The sequence below is a fragment of the Lepidochelys kempii genome, chromosome 4 (assembly GCF_965140265.1).
Source record: "Lepidochelys kempii isolate rLepKem1 chromosome 4, rLepKem1.hap2, whole genome shotgun sequence".
NCBI lineage: Eukaryota > Metazoa > Chordata > Testudines > Cheloniidae > Lepidochelys > Lepidochelys kempii.
This window is the reverse complement of record NC_133259.1, coordinates 19,772,517-19,789,812: the sequence shown is the minus strand read 5'-3', so window position 1 is coordinate 19,789,812 and position 17,296 is coordinate 19,772,517. Positions and strand designations below refer to the sequence as shown.

The 17,296-nt window shown below is 44.3% G+C and overlaps 1 protein-coding gene across 1 annotated transcript in view; it reads right to left on the bottom strand.

Annotated features, from left to right (window-relative positions):
• LOC140910225 (E3 ISG15--protein ligase HERC5-like) overlaps positions 1–17,296 on the bottom strand; it is a 46,447-nt gene that overhangs the window by 20,833 nt on the left and 8,318 nt on the right. The window contains exons 7-16 of the mRNA XM_073340678.1: positions 16,639–16,796; positions 14,153–14,229; positions 13,026–13,126; positions 11,581–11,640; positions 10,531–10,636; positions 9,562–9,745; positions 9,025–9,197; positions 7,638–7,736; positions 587–688; positions 372–494 (exon numbers count right to left, since the gene is read on the bottom strand). Of these exons, the coding sequence (XP_073196779.1) occupies positions 372–494; positions 587–688; positions 7,638–7,736; positions 9,025–9,197; positions 9,562–9,745; positions 10,531–10,636; positions 11,581–11,640; positions 13,026–13,126; positions 14,153–14,229; positions 16,639–16,796 (1,183 nt within the window). The remainder of the gene's footprint in view (positions 1–371; positions 495–586; positions 689–7,637; positions 7,737–9,024; positions 9,198–9,561; positions 9,746–10,530; positions 10,637–11,580; positions 11,641–13,025; positions 13,127–14,152; positions 14,230–16,638; positions 16,797–17,296) is intronic.

Here is a 17,296-nt window from a genome sequence, read left to right as displayed (position 1 = left end):
TATGTAGTGAGATCTATGCAGGTTGCCCATGACCAGTTCCCTTAGCCAGCAAGTCATCCCCCCCCACCCAAGCTATTTCATAATTAATTAAACCACCTGCCATTCACTGGGTATTTGTATTAGCCCCTTGCTTTAATCAAACAAAGCTTAATTGCCACGTGTGCCAAGATTGAGAAGCTAATTCTAGCCTACATGGAACATGCTTTTCAGTAATTTCCATGATACTTTTCCCTCCTTCATTTTTAACTGGATTTTAAAATGCCTGATGAATGCTGAAAAGATGTCCTTGTTGGTTATGAGCTATAATAAAGGCGAAGTACTCTAGAGCAATATATTCAGAGCTAACAAAATAATCAAGCTTGATTTCTTACTTTCAAGAATTTCTCAAATGTTTTAGGTGGTGCGCTCCTCAAATACTGCCACACATCATCCACAAGGTGTGTTCTTCTGATCTCTAAACACCACAGACCTCGTGGCACCAGGAAAGAGTTTGCCTACAAAACAAAATAGACAATGCATTACAAGCTTTACATTCTTTTAGTTTTTAAATTGTTAAAAAAAACCCATTGACTTTGGCAATACTTACGTTATATATCCTGAACAGAATTTGGCGGTCAATTTCATAAACCGCAATCTTATCTTGCATGTCAAAGATGCAAGGGTATGCAGTCAGTTTCAACAAAGCCTTCTGAAATTACAAGAAAGTTTCATTTTCAATTAGGAAAATGTATTTAGAATGTCACTGTGATAAAGACAAGCTGGATTATCAGTTCTTCCTCTGTCCTATCTCAGAGTCATGTTATGTACATAAGGCAGTATTTCTAAAAGGAATGTCCAGAAGTGAAATCCCCCATTAGTCTGTTAAAATAGCCACTTACAGGTTCTGTTCCCTACTGTGAGTACCTCAGCTCTAAAGCCTGATATTCTGCACCCTTATTCACAATGCACCATACCTCATTACCAAGTAGTCCCATTGAAATCAGAATCAGGCCCTTGGCATTTTGCATGCACAAGTGCAAGGTTTTCACTTACAAACTCGGTACACTTCTGAAAGCTGCTTTCGAAATTTGGCCCCAGGCATTATAGTTATAGCAGTGAGCATGATTGCTTACTTTGTTTAAGAGAACTGGATAAATTCATGGAGGCTAAGTCCATTAATGGCTATTTGCCAGGATGGGCGAGGAATGGTGTCCCTAGCCTCTTTTTGTCAGCATGTGGAGATGGATGGCAGAAGAGAGATCACCAATCATTACCTGTTAGGTTCACTCCCTCTGGGGCACCTGGCATTGACCACTGTTGGTAGACAGGATACTGGGCTGGATGGACCTTTGGTCTAATCCAGTATGGCCATTCTTATGTTCTTACGTTCTTAGAGCCTTTGGTGTAGTACCTTGTCAAAGGCTTTCTGAAAGTCCGCATACATTATATCCTCTGGATCACCCTTGTCCACATGCTTGTTGACCCCCTAAAATAATTCTAACAGATTGGTGAGGCATGATTTTCCTTTACAAATGCTATGTTGACTCTTCCACAACAAATCGTGTTCATTTATGTGTCTGATAATTCTGTTCTTTACTATAGTTTCAACCAATTTGCCTGGCACTAAAGTTAGGCGTAAAATTGCTAAGATCGCCTCTGGAGTCTTTTAAAAAAAAAACAACTGGTGTCACATTAGCTATCCGCCAGTCATCTGGTACCAAAGCCCATTTAAGTGATTGTTTACACCTGTAGCCAGACAGCCAGCCCCCTCCCCCCCCCCCAACAGACCAGCATTGCTGGAAACACAGGAGGAAGCCGGAACAGGGCATTTAACATATATTCCAGCACAGCCTTTGAAGCTGTGAAAGCACAGGTGTGCTGCTACAATGTGCCTCTGGGAGCAGATACAAGGATTAAGCTCACAGCAGGCAGAGGCCCTGTGACAGACATGGCTCTTAGCCCCTACTAAATAGCGTGATGCACACACACCAACATCCTAGGTGGGAAAATATTTACCCTGATAAAAGAAATGTCCAGTAGTCGAAACTTATTGTTTCTCTCCCTTGCAAGTGTAAACTACTCTTGCGAGAGCTGGCGTCACCCCGACAGACCAGCCTCAATTTGGCATAAGAAAGGAGAAAGACAATAAAGGAGTACAGAGGTATAAGTAGGGGACCTACAGCACCATGATTTTTGAGTGCTTTTCACTATCTATCTGCTGGTCAGATAAGTGACAGCCTCCCAAGGCTTCTGCAGCTAAGAGGGTCCCTACGCCTTGTCCCTTATTCGTCTTTCCGCGGAATTGAGTGACCGATCCTGGCTTGGCACCGCTGGAATCGAGAGATGCAAGGAGGGTAAGAAGCACCCACACCTGATCTCCTATCTTTAGTGTACACATATTTTGAAATAGAGCTCTATACTTTGTTTTCTTTCTTTGGGATTGTGGCTTCAGTTTTGTAACTTGTTTGTGTGTGTAACATCTCTACATTTAAATAAGTAGGCACTAGCAATTTTGTAACCACATGATTAGAATCTAGCTTAATAAATTGTGGTAACCATTTGTGCATAAGCCTGACTTGTTTTCTCTGGTTTACTGTAAAGCAGCCAACACAATTAAAGAACCTCAGCCGTTTTGGCTCTAAAGCCTGGCCATTAGGTGAGAGTACTAAGAGCCTAGTGTTGAGTTGTGCCGACTCCACGGGGCAAACTCTTGGGGCACCTGTCAGTCAATCCTGGCTGCCCGCTGCGAAGGAGCTCTGAGCTCTAGCAGTTAAAGTCACGGGTGGTTAGGACCTTGGGGCATCCGTCAGCCTAGCCCGGGCTGCCCGCCGCAAAGGGACAGTGCGTCCTAGCGGTTAAAGTCACGGATGGTATAAACGGGCATAGCTGGCACCTCACCAAACATCCTTGGCCGTCGGCTAACAACACCATACTTAATAGTTCTGCAATTTCATATTTGAGTTCCTTCAGAACTCTTGGGTGAACACCATCTGGTCCTGGTGGCTTATTACTGTTTAATTTATCTATTTGTTCCAAAGCCTCCTTTATTGACACCTCAATCTGGGACACTTCCTCAGATTTGTCACCTAAAAAGCATGGCTCAGGTGTGGGAATCTTCCACACATCCTTCAGATGCAAAGGATTCATTTGGCTTCTCCTCAGTGGCTTTGTCTTCCTTGAGTGCTCTTTTAGCACCTCCATTGTCCAGTGGCCCCACTGATTGTTTGACAGGTTTCCTGCTTCTAATGTACGCAAAAAACAATTTGCTGTTAGATCTTGAGTCGTTGGCTAGCTGTTCTTCAAATTCTTTATTGGCCTGTCTAATTCTATTTTTACACATGGCTTGCCAGAGTTTATGCTCCTTTCTAGTTTCCTCAGTGGGATTTGACTTCCAATTTTTAAAGGATACCTTTTTGCTTCTAACTGCTTCTTTTACTATGTTGTTTAGCTATGGTGGTACTTTTTTGGTCCTCTTACTTTGTTTTTTAATTTGGGGTATATATTTAATTTGCGCCTCTATTATGGTGTTTTTAAAAAGTTTCATGTACAAAAGTTCCATGAAGCTTGAAGGCATTTCACTATTGTGACTGTACCTTTTAATTTTCCTTTAACTAGCTTCCTCATTTTTGTGAAGTTCCCCTTTCTGAAGTTAAATGCTACTGTGCTGGGCTTTGGTATTTTCCCTCCCACAAGGATGTTAAATTTAATTACTTTTTGGTCACTATTACCAAGTGGTTCAGCTATATTCACCTCTTGGACCAGATCCTGTGCTCCACTTAGCACTAATTCCAGAATTCCCTCTCCTCTTGTGGGGTCCAGGAGAAGCTGCTCCAATAAGCAGCCATTAATGGTGTCTAGAAATTTTATCTCAATATCCCATCCTGAGGTGACATGTACCCAGTCAATATGGAGATAGTTGAAATCCCCCCAATATTATTAAGTTTTCTACTTTTATAGCCTCTCTATTCTCCTAGAGCATTTCACAATCACCATCACCATCCTGGTCAGGTGGTTGGTAGTATATTCCTACTGCTATACTCTTGTTATTCAGGCTTGGAAATTCTATCCATAGAGATTCTATGATACAATTTGATTCATTTAATTTTTTTTTTTTTTTTTTTTTTTACTATATTTGACTCCATGCTTTCTTTCACATCTAGTGCCACTCCCCCATCAACATGATCTACTCTTGTCATTTCTATATATTTTGTTCCCTGGTATTACCATATCCCATTGATTATCATCATTCCACCAAGTTTCTCTGATGCATCAAAATCCTCATTTAATCCTCATTTATCAATATCCTCACTTAATACCAGGCACTCAAATTCATCCATCTTAGTATTTAGACTTCTAGCATTTGTATACAAGTACTCTATAAAATGTGTCATTTTTTAGTTGTCTGCCTTCATGTGATGTAATTGAATGGGACACTTTTTCACTTGACTGTTTCTCTTCAGGTCCTAGCTGTAATCTAGCAACTTCTATCCTCTCATCTTTACTAGGATATAGAGAATCCCTGTTAATAGAGTCTCCTCTGTGGGATGTCTCAATCCTCTGTACGGTCAGCTTTCCCCCAGCTCCTCTACAATCTTCTCAATTTTACATGCCAGCAATCTGGTTCCATTGTGATTTAGGAAGAGCCCATCCTTCCTGTAAAAGTTCCTCCTTTCCCAAAAGGTGCCCCAGTTCCTAATAAACCTAAAACCTCCTCCCTACACCATTGTCTCATTCACACATTGAGACCCTGCAGCTCTCCCTGGCCCTGTGTGTGGAACTGGAAGCATTTCAGAGAATACTACCATGGAGGTCCTGGACTTCAATCTCTTACCTAATAGCCTACATTTGGCATCCAGGATCTCTCTCCTATCCTTCCCTATGTAATTGGTACCTACATGTACCACGATCACCAGTTCCTCCCCAGCACTGCACATAGGACTGTCTAGATGTCTGGAGAGATCCACAACCTTCGTACCCGGCAGGCAATTCTCCATGCAGTTCTCCCGGTCATCACAACCCCAGCTATCTATATTTCTAATGATTAAATCTCCCATCACTATTAGCCATCTCTTCCTAATAACTGAGATTTCTTCCCCCAGAGAGGTATCTTCAGTGCAAGAGGATACCGTGACATCTGGAAGGAGCGTCCCAACTATGGATTCATTTCCCTCTGCACCAGTTTGATGTTCTCAGGGGCTGTCAGACTCGGGGAGGGACCATTCTACACTGTCCTGGAAAGTCTTATTTATGTCCCTCTCTGTCTCCCTTAGCTCCTCCATTTCGGCCACTTTGGTCTCCAGAGCCCACACTTGGTCTGTGAGGACCATGAGCTCCTTGCACTGAATGCACACACATGCCACCTGCCCACAGGCAGGTAATCATATATTTCATGCAATGAACTGGATCGACCCCACTCTACTGTTGGACTTCTGCCTGCATTCTTTTATATTCCTGCAGTTTTTTTGGGTGGGGGGGTGTTTGTTGGCCTAAACCAGAGGTGAGCAAACTATGGCCCGTGGGCCACATCCAGTCTGCAGGATCGTCCTGCCCAGCCCTTGAGCTCCAGGCCAGGGAGGCTAGCCCCCAGCCCCTCCCCCACTGTCCCCTCTCCCCCGCAGCCACGCCATCGCACAGGCAACGCTGCTTGCACCTGCCACCTCCCAGGCTTTCCAATAAGCCAGTCCTGCTGCTGAGTGGCATGGTAAGGAAGCGGGGGGGGGGGGAGGTTGGATAAGGGGCAGGAGATCCGGGGGGCAATCAGGGGACAGGGAGCAGGAGGCAGTTGGATGGGGCGGAGGTTGGGGGGGGCAGTCAGGGGACAGGGAACAGGGGGGTTGGATAGGGGATGGGGTCCTGGGGGGCCTGTCAGGGGGCGGGGATGTGGATAGGGGCCAGGGCAGACGGGGGACAGGGAGCAGGGGGCTTGGATAGGGAGTGGAGTCCGGGGGGGGGGGCAGTCAGGGGACAAGGAGCAGAGGGGTGGATGGGTCAGGGGTTCTGAGGGGGGAGGGCAGGAAGTGGGAGGGGGTGGATAGTGGGCAGGGGCCAGGCTGTTTGGGGAGGCACCGCCTTCCCTATCCGGCCCTCCATACAGTTTCGCAACCCCGATGGGGCCCTCGGGCCAAAAAGTCTGCCCACCCCTGGCCTAAACTGAGAGAATGTTAAACTGAGAGGGAGAGTAGCCCTGCTCCCTCATTAACAGTTAATGGATCCTAAAGGGCTTAGGCAACAAAGCCTCCTTAAGAAGCTCTCAGCCTTGCCTAGCAGGCCACTAAACTCAGCACACCGGCCCCTCAACAAACCACACTGCATACTTCAGTCAAGCAGCAAGCACACAACAAACAGATATCAAAACTCTGCAAACTAAGAACCAATGAGACTCAGAAACAAAGTCCACTATTAGATAAAGATAGGAGAGACCTCAAGGATGAAGTTTAGCCCTTGTCTATGCTGAGGATTTCAGCTATCAGTGCCAAACCACGGATATAGCTGAACTAGTGCAAACCCCTAGTATTGACAGGGAAAGCCACAAGCAGCTGTGATCTGCATGGGTGCACCTTCCCCTTGCATAGTGCAAATCATCATGGCTTATAACCCACTAGGAGTTGCCCTGATGCAGCTGTATCAGTGGCTAGTCACTGATATATGGAATCAGGGAATATTCCCCAAGAAAGAAAAGACCTGATTAAATCTATGGCTAAGAAAAGGTGAAAATCTATAAAACAGCCTCATGTAACAAACACTTGGTACTGTGTGCAGAATTAAAGCTGCTAGTTAGAAATAATGAATACACATCCAATCAGCATGAGTCCTGAAGTCATACCCCATTCTCCCGGATGCGATTTCTGCATATTCCTGTATCAGACTCATTTAAATTAAAGCAGTGCAAAGCCCTGTGTGGACACTCTTGAATCAGTTTAAAAATGGCTTATGTCAATTTTAATATCATTCAAAATGGGCTTTGCACCAGTTTAACTGCAAGAATTGGAAACAATGCCTTTGGTTAAACCAGTGAAAATTAGTTTGCAGAGTGGGTCTCAGTAACAAACAAAATCTGGAGTGAAAATTTGTTTGAAGTTGTTACGTAGCGCCCTTCCATGACTCAAAGGAAATTAAAATGTTCTGTTGGCTTCCTGGTGAAAAAAGTTTCAAAGGACTGTATAAGGGTACATTAATTCTGAATGGTTAAACACAAAAATAAGAGGAAATATAATGGGCCAGATCCTGGCTCCCATTGCAGCTGCTTTGCAATGACTGGCCAATGGCTTGGCTACGTCAGGCATGGGGGAATCTCCAGATCATGGAGCACCAATGTTTCCTCCTATGCTAACTCTGCTTCCAAGCCCTCAGTGAAGGGGAGATGTGGCCATGGAAAAGGAGGTGTAGCTGGGGCGTGATTGTGCCCAGTCGATCTCTGACTGCCAAAACAACCTTGGAAGTCATGGGCAGCTGGCACAACTTAGAAGAGCCTTGCTGTTCTGAATGGCGTATCGGGGCCAGCCCAATGCCCAGTAGCCACAGGATCGGAGAGGTTGTAGAGCTTTCTAAGCTGTACTGGGGATAGAAGGGCTGGACCCAAGGATTTGGCCCCAATATCTCTAATTTCCTAAATAACAACAAGAAAATATATTGCAGTTTTGGAAAGATGTTATACTTACCGTTGCTTCATTCGAAAGCCAAGGCTGTCCCCAAATCCCTTTCACTTCAGGTACATAGAAGTTGTTTTCCTGTATTTTGAAACCAGCACTGGAATTCACCTGCATCGATACGTACAGTGTTAAAAGGAAATGGCCAGCAGATCCTATGAGCTAGGAACACTTAACCTGCAAAACAGAACTATATTGCAAATGTACCACAGCACTTTTCACAAACGAGCAAAGCAGTGCACAACGGCAGAAGTGCAAAAACAATACAATCAATATAGAACCATACAGCTAAGAATCGTAGCATACTCTGTGCATTAACTGAGAATTCCAGGGCCTCATTTTCTTTTACACCAGAGCTCCTTTACACAACTCTGACAGTGAGCACATATTGCATTTACACTCATTTAAGACCCTTCTTTATTATGAGAATGGGGAGAAGGGGCCTTAGTGTAAATGAGAATCAGGCCCTTTGTATTATGCCCTGTCTTAGAATGACATAATGAACTTGCAGTGTAGATTACCCAAGGGAGAAAATTCTACCAAACGGGGATGAGAGCGACAAAGAAAGGCCTTTTACTTAGAAGTGGCAAATATGGGGAGACGGGGAGGAATCAGAAAAGAAACAGATTCTAATCAGGTCAGTAAATAAAAATAAGCAGAGCTAATTCAAACAAATCCAGGGCTTCCAGCAAAGACAATAGCTTAGGGTCCCCATGATTTAAGGCCCAATAATCCGTGTGTAAGTTTACTCCAGTTCCCTCCAACTTCCCATCTGCCCCCAAATCCTAAGCCAATGCCGGGGCAAATCCAGTGGGGGTGGTCAGAAAGTCACGTGTCCAGAACTGGTGCACGGGCTTGTTGAGAGAGAGTTAAGAAAGTGGTGAATGAAACAGGAAAAGGGGGTGGAATTGTGATGCTGCACGTCCAGGACAGTAATAAAAGGGGAGAGAACCCCTAGCTCTCCAGAGGATTCAACTTATTATGACCTCAGAGCAGCTGATCAGTGTGAAAAAACTTCTGCAGCATTAGAGTGCAATCAGCAAACATCACACTCACATTTCAACCTGCCCCTGGGATGGGGCCCACAAGACATGGGGCAGTCCCCTAATGGAAGAATAAGAGGGAAATAGAGTTCAGACTCACTGATTGCAGACCCCTTTGCAGGTTATTCTTGTGTAGTGGACCAATAGGGCCTGGTAATGGGGCAAAGCAACAATGATCTGACATTACAGTTCCATTCTCTTAGCACTGATGGGACAAAGTGCATACTGCTCTGTAATCAGCAATTGTACCTCAGGTATAAAAGCCACGTATTCGTAAATTCAAGAAATAAATACATGAAAAAATATTCTAATCATATGTGTATTTTCTAACCCACCAGAGTCAACTGCTTTTCTACCTGGTAAAGAATCTGCAGCATTTTCAAAGTCCTATTCAAGTGCGGTTCACAGGTAACTTCTTCAGAGTTTCTGACTTGCATGATGAAATTAAGTAGATTGATTCTGGAAACCCTTTGATACGTGCTCACTAGGTCCTTGAAAAAAGATATTTCTAGATTTGACCACAGGGATTCTGTAAAGAAAACAACTGTTGACATCTCTACCTTAGACAACATACAAATAGTTCTTAGTAAGATCTGTCCTTTGGACAAACAGCAGTTCGTTTTGTTTTCAAATGAACCGAATAAAGCACTGGTATTAAACTAAACTAGTAAATCTCAAACTCATATAATGCTTTTATCTGTAGACTGCTTCAGACAAGTTATCCCTTAGCATGTCTTTCTACATAACCAGCTTGTCAAAACCCTTTTCCATTGTAGAAAATATCTGGGGTGAAATCCTGGCCCCACTGAAGTCAATGGGAGTATTTCCCTCCTCCCTCCCCAGAACGTGCTGAAGAACTCAGGTGATCCAGCTGTACTGCTATCAGACCTTACCAAGAACTTTCAGGTCTTTTTGTTGGAGACTCAGGATGGCTTCCGCTAGCCGATCAAGAAGACGGTTAGACACGTTATCCTGTCCCCGTAAAAGGACAGGAATGATCAGGTAGATCCTGAGAGCTTCAGGTGAGCTGGGAGAGGAAGACAGTGATGACAGCAATTTCTCAACTGCAGAGATCACCTGGCGGATTGAGGGAGAGAGGGGACAAGAGAAATTAAAAAATGCAGCTGAGTTTTGCCATAATAATTTATTACTTATAGCAGCAAGACCAATATAGAATTCCCATGTTCACGGACCATCTTCTTTCATACGCTGAAGTGGGACTCAGGAGATCTGGGTTCAATTCGTGACTCTGCCACAGATTTCCTGTGCGACTTTAGGCAAATCACTTAATCTGTCAGTGCCTCATATTCCCGATCTCTAAAATTAGGATAATAATAATTCTTCCACCCTTGTCCAGATGCCTGCCAATTTAGAGACTGTAAGCTCTTTGAGACAAGCACCATCTCGCACCCTGTGTTTGTACAGTGCCTAGCACAATGCACACCTTCTGCACCACCATTTTGCAGATATTGATCAATTTCACTTTGTCAGTTTCCCTTTCTGTTTCTGTTGCTCTATCAGGGAGAGTTTGAATTAGGAAAACAAGCTTAAAACAAAACACAAAACAAAAATACCATGAAAACATTAGGTCAACCTCAGTCATTATATGGCCTTCATTGCCATAATATCTTGGCAACTCCTAATTTAATACAAAGAAATAACAGCAAACAAAACTCTTTGCTCCACTGGAAGCAGCTCTGAGAGGTAGTAGATTTGTTTTTTTCCTGTTTATGTTAGGGTCTATAAAGCACTTGAAAAACCCAGACCTACATTTTGTCAGCATCCCTTTGTGGAAAAAAATGCGATGATCCAAAGCTACTGAGTATCAGTGTAACAAGTATCATTTCTACACCACTTCTTACCTCCTGCAAGCCTTTTGGTTTCTTGTTCATCTTCTCATAAAAAAGAAGCACTGCTGACATATCTACGCCTGAGATTTCTTTGGAGGTTCTGAAATGTTTGTCTCTACTGGAAGGGAAGAAAAATCAGGGATGTGAAAGATCTGCTCCTCTGCTGTGTATTTCTGGCTAAACTTTGACGCATTTTAACAATCCCTGGGTATGAAGGGAATGTACATTCTGAGAAATGCTAAACCCTAATTCCAATTAATATAATTATATTCTGCCTACCAAGAAATTGCACTGCAGCATCAGTTGAATGCTATTCCGTACTTCCTGTTCTAAACTTTCACATAGCGTGGCTGTGTGTTGTTAATCAGCTGCTTGCCATATTCTACCCTAGAAGTGGTTGCATTTCAGCGCTGGGTAAAGTAACATTTGTGAAATGATTTGGAATCTTTCTGGGTACAAGATGCTGTATAAATGTAAGTTCATTAACAACAGTAAATGTTAATATGTGACAAACCTGTCCGATCTTCATTTTGGGTAAAGTGCTTTGCTCATATCCATGTGATAAACCTCTGCTCAGATCCTCTGCCCTCTCTACATATGTAAAATACCCATTTAGTGGGAGATGGGAGCATGAAAGGAGAGCAGAGTTTTGGAGACCAGGAGACAAATTTTCAAACTTGGATGCCTAAGTCTTGGCTCAAGTGTCCATATTAGGCAACAAAGTGATTAGATTTTGAAAGAGTGCTGAGCACCCCTAGTTCCCATTGACCTCAATGGGACCTGGGTTTGCTCAGCACCTTTGAAAATCAGACCACTTATTTAAGTGCCAAAATGTGAATTTAGAAGCTTAATTTTAGGCACTCATTTTTTAAAATCTTGGTCAAGATCTATTATGTGGATCAGAGGAGAATTTTAGCCTTTTCTTGAAAAATATTCTACAGACTTGTATTTTACAAATCCAGATCATCCTATCAATCTCTACATTCTTTGTAATGGAGCTAATTTCTGACCAATTTATACACAGTGGATGTACTATTTTGTTTTCAAATTAGTGCACTCTACCTTTTGTCCAAGAAACTTCCATTGACACAAGCCACAGATGAAAAGATCAGATGAATATTCCTGTTAATTTAAAAGAACAACAAAAAACAACCCAGAATTAATCATTCCAACAAAAAAAAGCAGCAAGAGCTATTCAGTCTGAACAAACAGCAAAGATGTGCACAAATTGGTTTGTGATTTAAAGAGGCCAGTTGTTCTAAATGCCACTTTCCTTAGATCACTGGTTCTCAACTCTGGTCCACCGCTTGCTCAGGGAAAGCCCCTGGCGTGCCGGGCTGGTTTGTTTACCTGCTGCGTCCTCAGGTTCGGCCAATCACGGCTCCCACTGGCTGCGGTTCGCCACTCTGGGCCAATGGGGGCTGCAGAAAGTGGTGTGGGCTGAGGGACGTGCTGGCCACCCTTCCCGAAGCCCCCATTGGCCAGGGGGAGCCGCGATCGGCCAAACCTGCAGACGCGGCAGGTAAACAAACTGGCCTGGCGCGCCAGGAGCTTTCCCTGAACAAGTGGTGGGCCACAGTTGAGAACCACTGCCTTAGATTGAAAATACTTGGAAAATCACTGAGCTCCAAATTAGCCATGTGGGGATAGACTTTCAAAAGAGCCAGTTTTTGAAGTACTCAGCATGTGTAATTGGGGCCAGATTTCCCGAAAGAAAGTCAGCTCCCTTTCAGGCACCTCAAAAAGGCGAGATTTTCAGAAGTGTTCAGCATTCCAATGTACCAAGTTATGAAAATCGGCCCACTTCTTTCTGTGCCTAAAAGAGAGCTGAGCATTTCTGAAAATTGGACACCAATTGTGAATGCTGAGTCTTTCTGAAAATTCCAGCCATGCTGCTCAATGGACTTTCATCGGGCTCTTTTGTTTTAAGGCCACCACTCTTTGGGGTTCAGTCTCCCCCTGGATGTGTGCTTTTTAACTCCCAATAACACTAGTGGCAATGATATATTTGCAATAAGAGGAGGACACGCTCCTAAAGCTGGCCGGTGTGTCTCAACCTCTGTACTTGTGAAATCATAGAATCATAGAAGATTAGGGTTGGAAGGGACCTCAGGAGGTCATCTAGTCCAACCCCCTGCTCAAAGCAGGACCAAGACCAACTAAATCATCTCAGCCAGGGCTTTCTCAAGCAGGACCTTAAAAACCTCTAAGGATGGAGATGTCCACTTCCATCTCTTCACAAGAAAATAGTGACCAAGGGCCAAACACGAGGGCCCTTACTTCACTAATGTGAGTTTTGCCTGAGCAAAGACGAAGTAAAGCACGCTGGACTGAGTCTCAAAACAGCAAACAAGCAAATATCCAATTCTGCATCTCTGCCATACTCCTTTTAATTGCACTCCCTGCAAGATTTTTTGAAAGGGAAGAACTGTACCAAGAAAATACAGTGTTTTGAAGGTTTAGAGTTTACAGTATTAATGGAAAAACCCACCAGGGATCTGACTTACTTCTTTATATTCTCCCTCTGTTTAGGATCCGAATTAGAAATCCATTTATCCACCTCTTTGTCTTCCACTATGGCAGTTCCGTTCAAAGTAATATATGGATTCTGTATAAAAGGGGCAAGAATGTTAATGAGGTTAGAAGCCCAGTATATGAGACTCTGGTTTGCGAGGATCACAGCCTTCTGTGGGCCAAACTGGGAGTGAACAAATGGGCTTCCAATCAGTAGACCAGGGGTGGGCAAACTACGGCCCGTGGGCCAGATCCGGCCCCTCAGGGCTTTGGATCCAGCCTGCAGCACGGCCACTGCTCCACTCCGGGAAGTGGCCAGCACCACGTCCCTGCAGCCCCTGCGGGAGTGGGGGCAGAGAGCTCCGCGCACTGCTCTTGCCTGTGGGTACCTCCCCCGAAGCTCCCATTGGCCAGGCATGGGGAACTGCGGCCAATGGGAGCTTCGGGGGAGGCACCCATAGGCAAGGGTAGCGTGCACAGTTCTATGCTCCCCCTCCTGCAGGGGCCGCAGGGACATAGCGCTGGCCGCTTCCCAGAGTGGTGCGGGGCTGGGGCCGGGGCAGGCAGGGAGCCTGCCCTGGCCCCGGTGCATGCCGCTTCCACCCCGGAGCCACTCCAGGTAAGAGGTGCCGGGCCAGAGCCCAAACCCCTCCTGCACCCCAACTCCCTGCATCCCAGCCCCCTGCCTACACCCCAGCGCCCTCCTGCACCCCAACCCCTTTCCCTGAGCCCCTTCCTGAACACCACACCCTCTCCCACACCCTGCACTCCCTCCTGCACCCCAACGCCCTGCTCCAGCCCTACACTCATGGCCCTGCAAGCAATTTCCCCACCCAGATGTGGCCCTTCGGCCAAAATGTTTTCCCACCCCTGCAGTAGACAATACCACAAGCATAAAATACAGAAATGATGTCATGAGAGAGAAAGAGATTTGCTTTTCTAACACAATTTGGTCTCAGTGAAGAGATGATGGGAGGTGTGGAGAGTGCTGTGATTTTGGAAGAAAAACCTATTATGGGGCTAGATGGCAAATCCAAATTCATATGTGGCTCAACAGCAGCAAAGCAGAAGCCTTGGCCAGGAACTACATTGTTAAAAACATGTCAGATACTTCACATACCTTTTTCTTCAAGCAAAGCACAATGCTTTGGTTTCCTCCTGCAATAATTTTAATCATCTTTTTGGAGGTACTGTTTCCTGTGAAGGGATAAAGAAGAAAAGGATGAGCCAAAGAACAATCCCTTATCTTTTGAAAGTTCAGTGCATGGACAAGGCATATAAAAACAAACCTTAAAAACCTCATCAAAAGCTCCCAGCCCCAGAAGTGATTCTATATAACATTTATTTATCATGATGAAGCAGTAAATGTATATCTATGATGGGATCAGCAAGCAGCATGGGGACACTGGAAGAGGGTGGCTGGCCAATCTAAAAGCAGCATGCAAGTTCCTGCATCTTCTGGTGGGCAGGAAGAAGCCTGCTGTGGAGAAGCCCCCGCTGAAGGGAGCTGTGTTTGTTTCTAGTTCATGGAAGGTCTTGGTTCCGGATCTGCAAAACGGAGACAGAGCTCCTTCCACAGATGAGTGGGATTCTAGTGGTTATCAAACCTAAAGAGACCCAAGGAAAGTCACAGTCTCCTAAATACAAAACCCAGAGGAACCCCATTTCTGAGAAGGGTAAAGGCTGTCCACTGCAGGTTAACCTGAGTCACCTTAAGGTTATAATAAGCCCATAAAGAGGGAGTCTGTTTCGGTAGTTGATTACTGTACAGTTTTTGTGGTGCTATCTAGCTAGTGTTCCTCGTTATTTTCCATATTTTCCTTTGTTACTCGTACTTACTTTGTTGTTAGAAAAGTGTGATATAATGGTTTCCAACTGTAACTTTGTAATATGGTACTTTTTTCATAAGGGAATATAAAAAAGGAAGAAGAAGCTAATTTTGATCTGCCCTCAATCTCACTGCATGTTTAACCAATATATGAGAGAGATCTGGATACATCCCAGATGCTCTGAGCAGCTACAAACCCAGGAGCATGGAGGACAACCCTGAAAAACTATTGTTATAGTCCTCTTCAGAACTGCCTAGTTATGGCCAGGGTCTGCTGTTGAGAAGACCATGCTGTCCTATTCATTAAAATTGAGTTTGGCACCAGAGTTGATGGCTCTTCACTAGCTTGGTTTCCACATCTCTAACGTTACTAGACTCAGTCAATGCCTCATGGACAAGACTAATTGAAGAGGTTTAAATCTGAGTTTCAGAATAAGGTGTGAAGTAATTTAAAATGACTTAATTTTTTTAAAAAAAATCCAACAAATGAGAATGCACAGCCCATCTAGCTGACCAGCAGTAGGTACAATGAAGTAAGTAGCTATTAAGCAACCCTTTAAGGCATGATGTTCTTTCTACAATTGCACTGGATCAGAGAAGAGGCAACTGAGACAATTAAATAGATTGAACAGCACAGCAGTAAGAGTAGCCTGCAGTACATTGCCTGAAGAGGAGAAAGGTACAGAGATACCAGAATCCACAGTTGACCCTTAACATCTATGCCATGGCTGCTCAGTAACACCCCCTGCTGGCTCCCTGTGGTGTAGCCAGCACTCCCTGCCACAGTTTCCTTCCCAAAGGTTGTCTCTGTGGCTTTCCAGACACCTGGCTGTGATGGAGATGTGACTTAACCATCTGGCCAAGTGACAAACAAACTTAACTTGTTCCCGGGTAGCAAAAGTTCAAACTAAAAACTCCCAAAGAAGCAAAAGGGCTTCTGCCCTTCAGGGCTGCCCTTCAGCAACGCCCTCCTGGCCCCATTCCCAGCCCCTTTCTGGGCTAACTTTGGAGAATATAGCTGCCTCTGGGATAGAGCACTCGGCCCCTAGGCTTGCTCCCCTGGAGTACCATTTCCCCCCAAACCTCAGTTCAGGGCCTTCCTCAGGAGCCAACTCCCTGTGGTTCCAACTCAGACTGATCTCACACAGCCCCTTTAAAAGGACCAGGTGTTCACAAATCTATCACTTGACCTCTCCTTAGTCCTGCCCCCTCAGGGTGGGAAGCAGCTAATTATGGTGGCACAGGTGTGTCTGGCCCCCATCTCCCTTTAGAGGGGACAGTTACCCTGTGACAGCTTATTTAGGGTGCAGGCTGAGAGGTAAAGAAGATACCAGGGCAACTGTTGCTTCAGGCTAAGAAACCCTGCAGGACTGTTTTCCCTCAGAGTCTTCTAGTACATTAGTCATCAGGGAAACCACTCATTTATTCAGGCTAGGGAGAAAGATGGTAAGTTTTGCCTTTGGAAGTGAGTGTGATTCTCATGAGTTTGCCCAATTTGAAGGCGAAGATAGCAGTTAGTGACTTTGTCCTGGCAGGAGGTTCCCCACACAGATATCTACTTAGTTCTTCTCAAGTGTTTGTAAGGTCAATTGTCTCAATTGCCTTCAGGCTGTCCAATGTTTAGGGACAAATCTTCTTGTTCCCAGCCCTCTTCACCCACGCTCTTGTCACGCCCCTCGTTAAACAAAATGTGTTTTTCATTTTAAAAAACAAACTCCTACCTAGTTTGGATCTAAAATAACAAAGTACAGCTCAAAAAGATCTACTGTGCAAATTACCTGGGTTGAGTTTTCCACCATTCACCCAATCTGAAGGTAATTCAACAGGCAGTGGTATCAACTGATTAGATGTGTCACCATTGCCCAGCTGTCCTTCTGCTCCACAACCAAATGAATAGACTTTTCCCAAGGAGGGGACATAGACAAGCGTGTGCCACCTGTTCAGAAAAGGAAAATGGACCACATAAGAGTGCCGTTGAGCTAGTTAGGATAATACAGATAGGCACATTTTCAGAGCAGTACATGGGGATGCTTCCCATTAAAGTTACTAAGAACCATGCTACAGAAGACCTCCAGTCAAATTTGTAGGGCGCTCCTTACAATAAGCATGCAGAACTGAAAGAACAAAGTATGCATCTTTAGTTAAAGGAGCACTGTTACACTGATTCCAGATAGCTCTTTATTTTCTAATTTTGAACCAGTGAGAATTACAAACAATAAAGTGTTCTGCGTTGATATTTTTCCATTTGGCAAGCATAAATATTTTCCGTGGTTTTAGATCTGATCCAAAGCCAACAGGAGTCAACAGGAGATTTTCTGTTGATATCAATGGACATTGTATCAGGCTGTTAATATAATAAATATATTATATTAATATAATATAATATAATATAATATATTTCATAGTTTAATTTCAATATAATTTCATAGTTTCCAT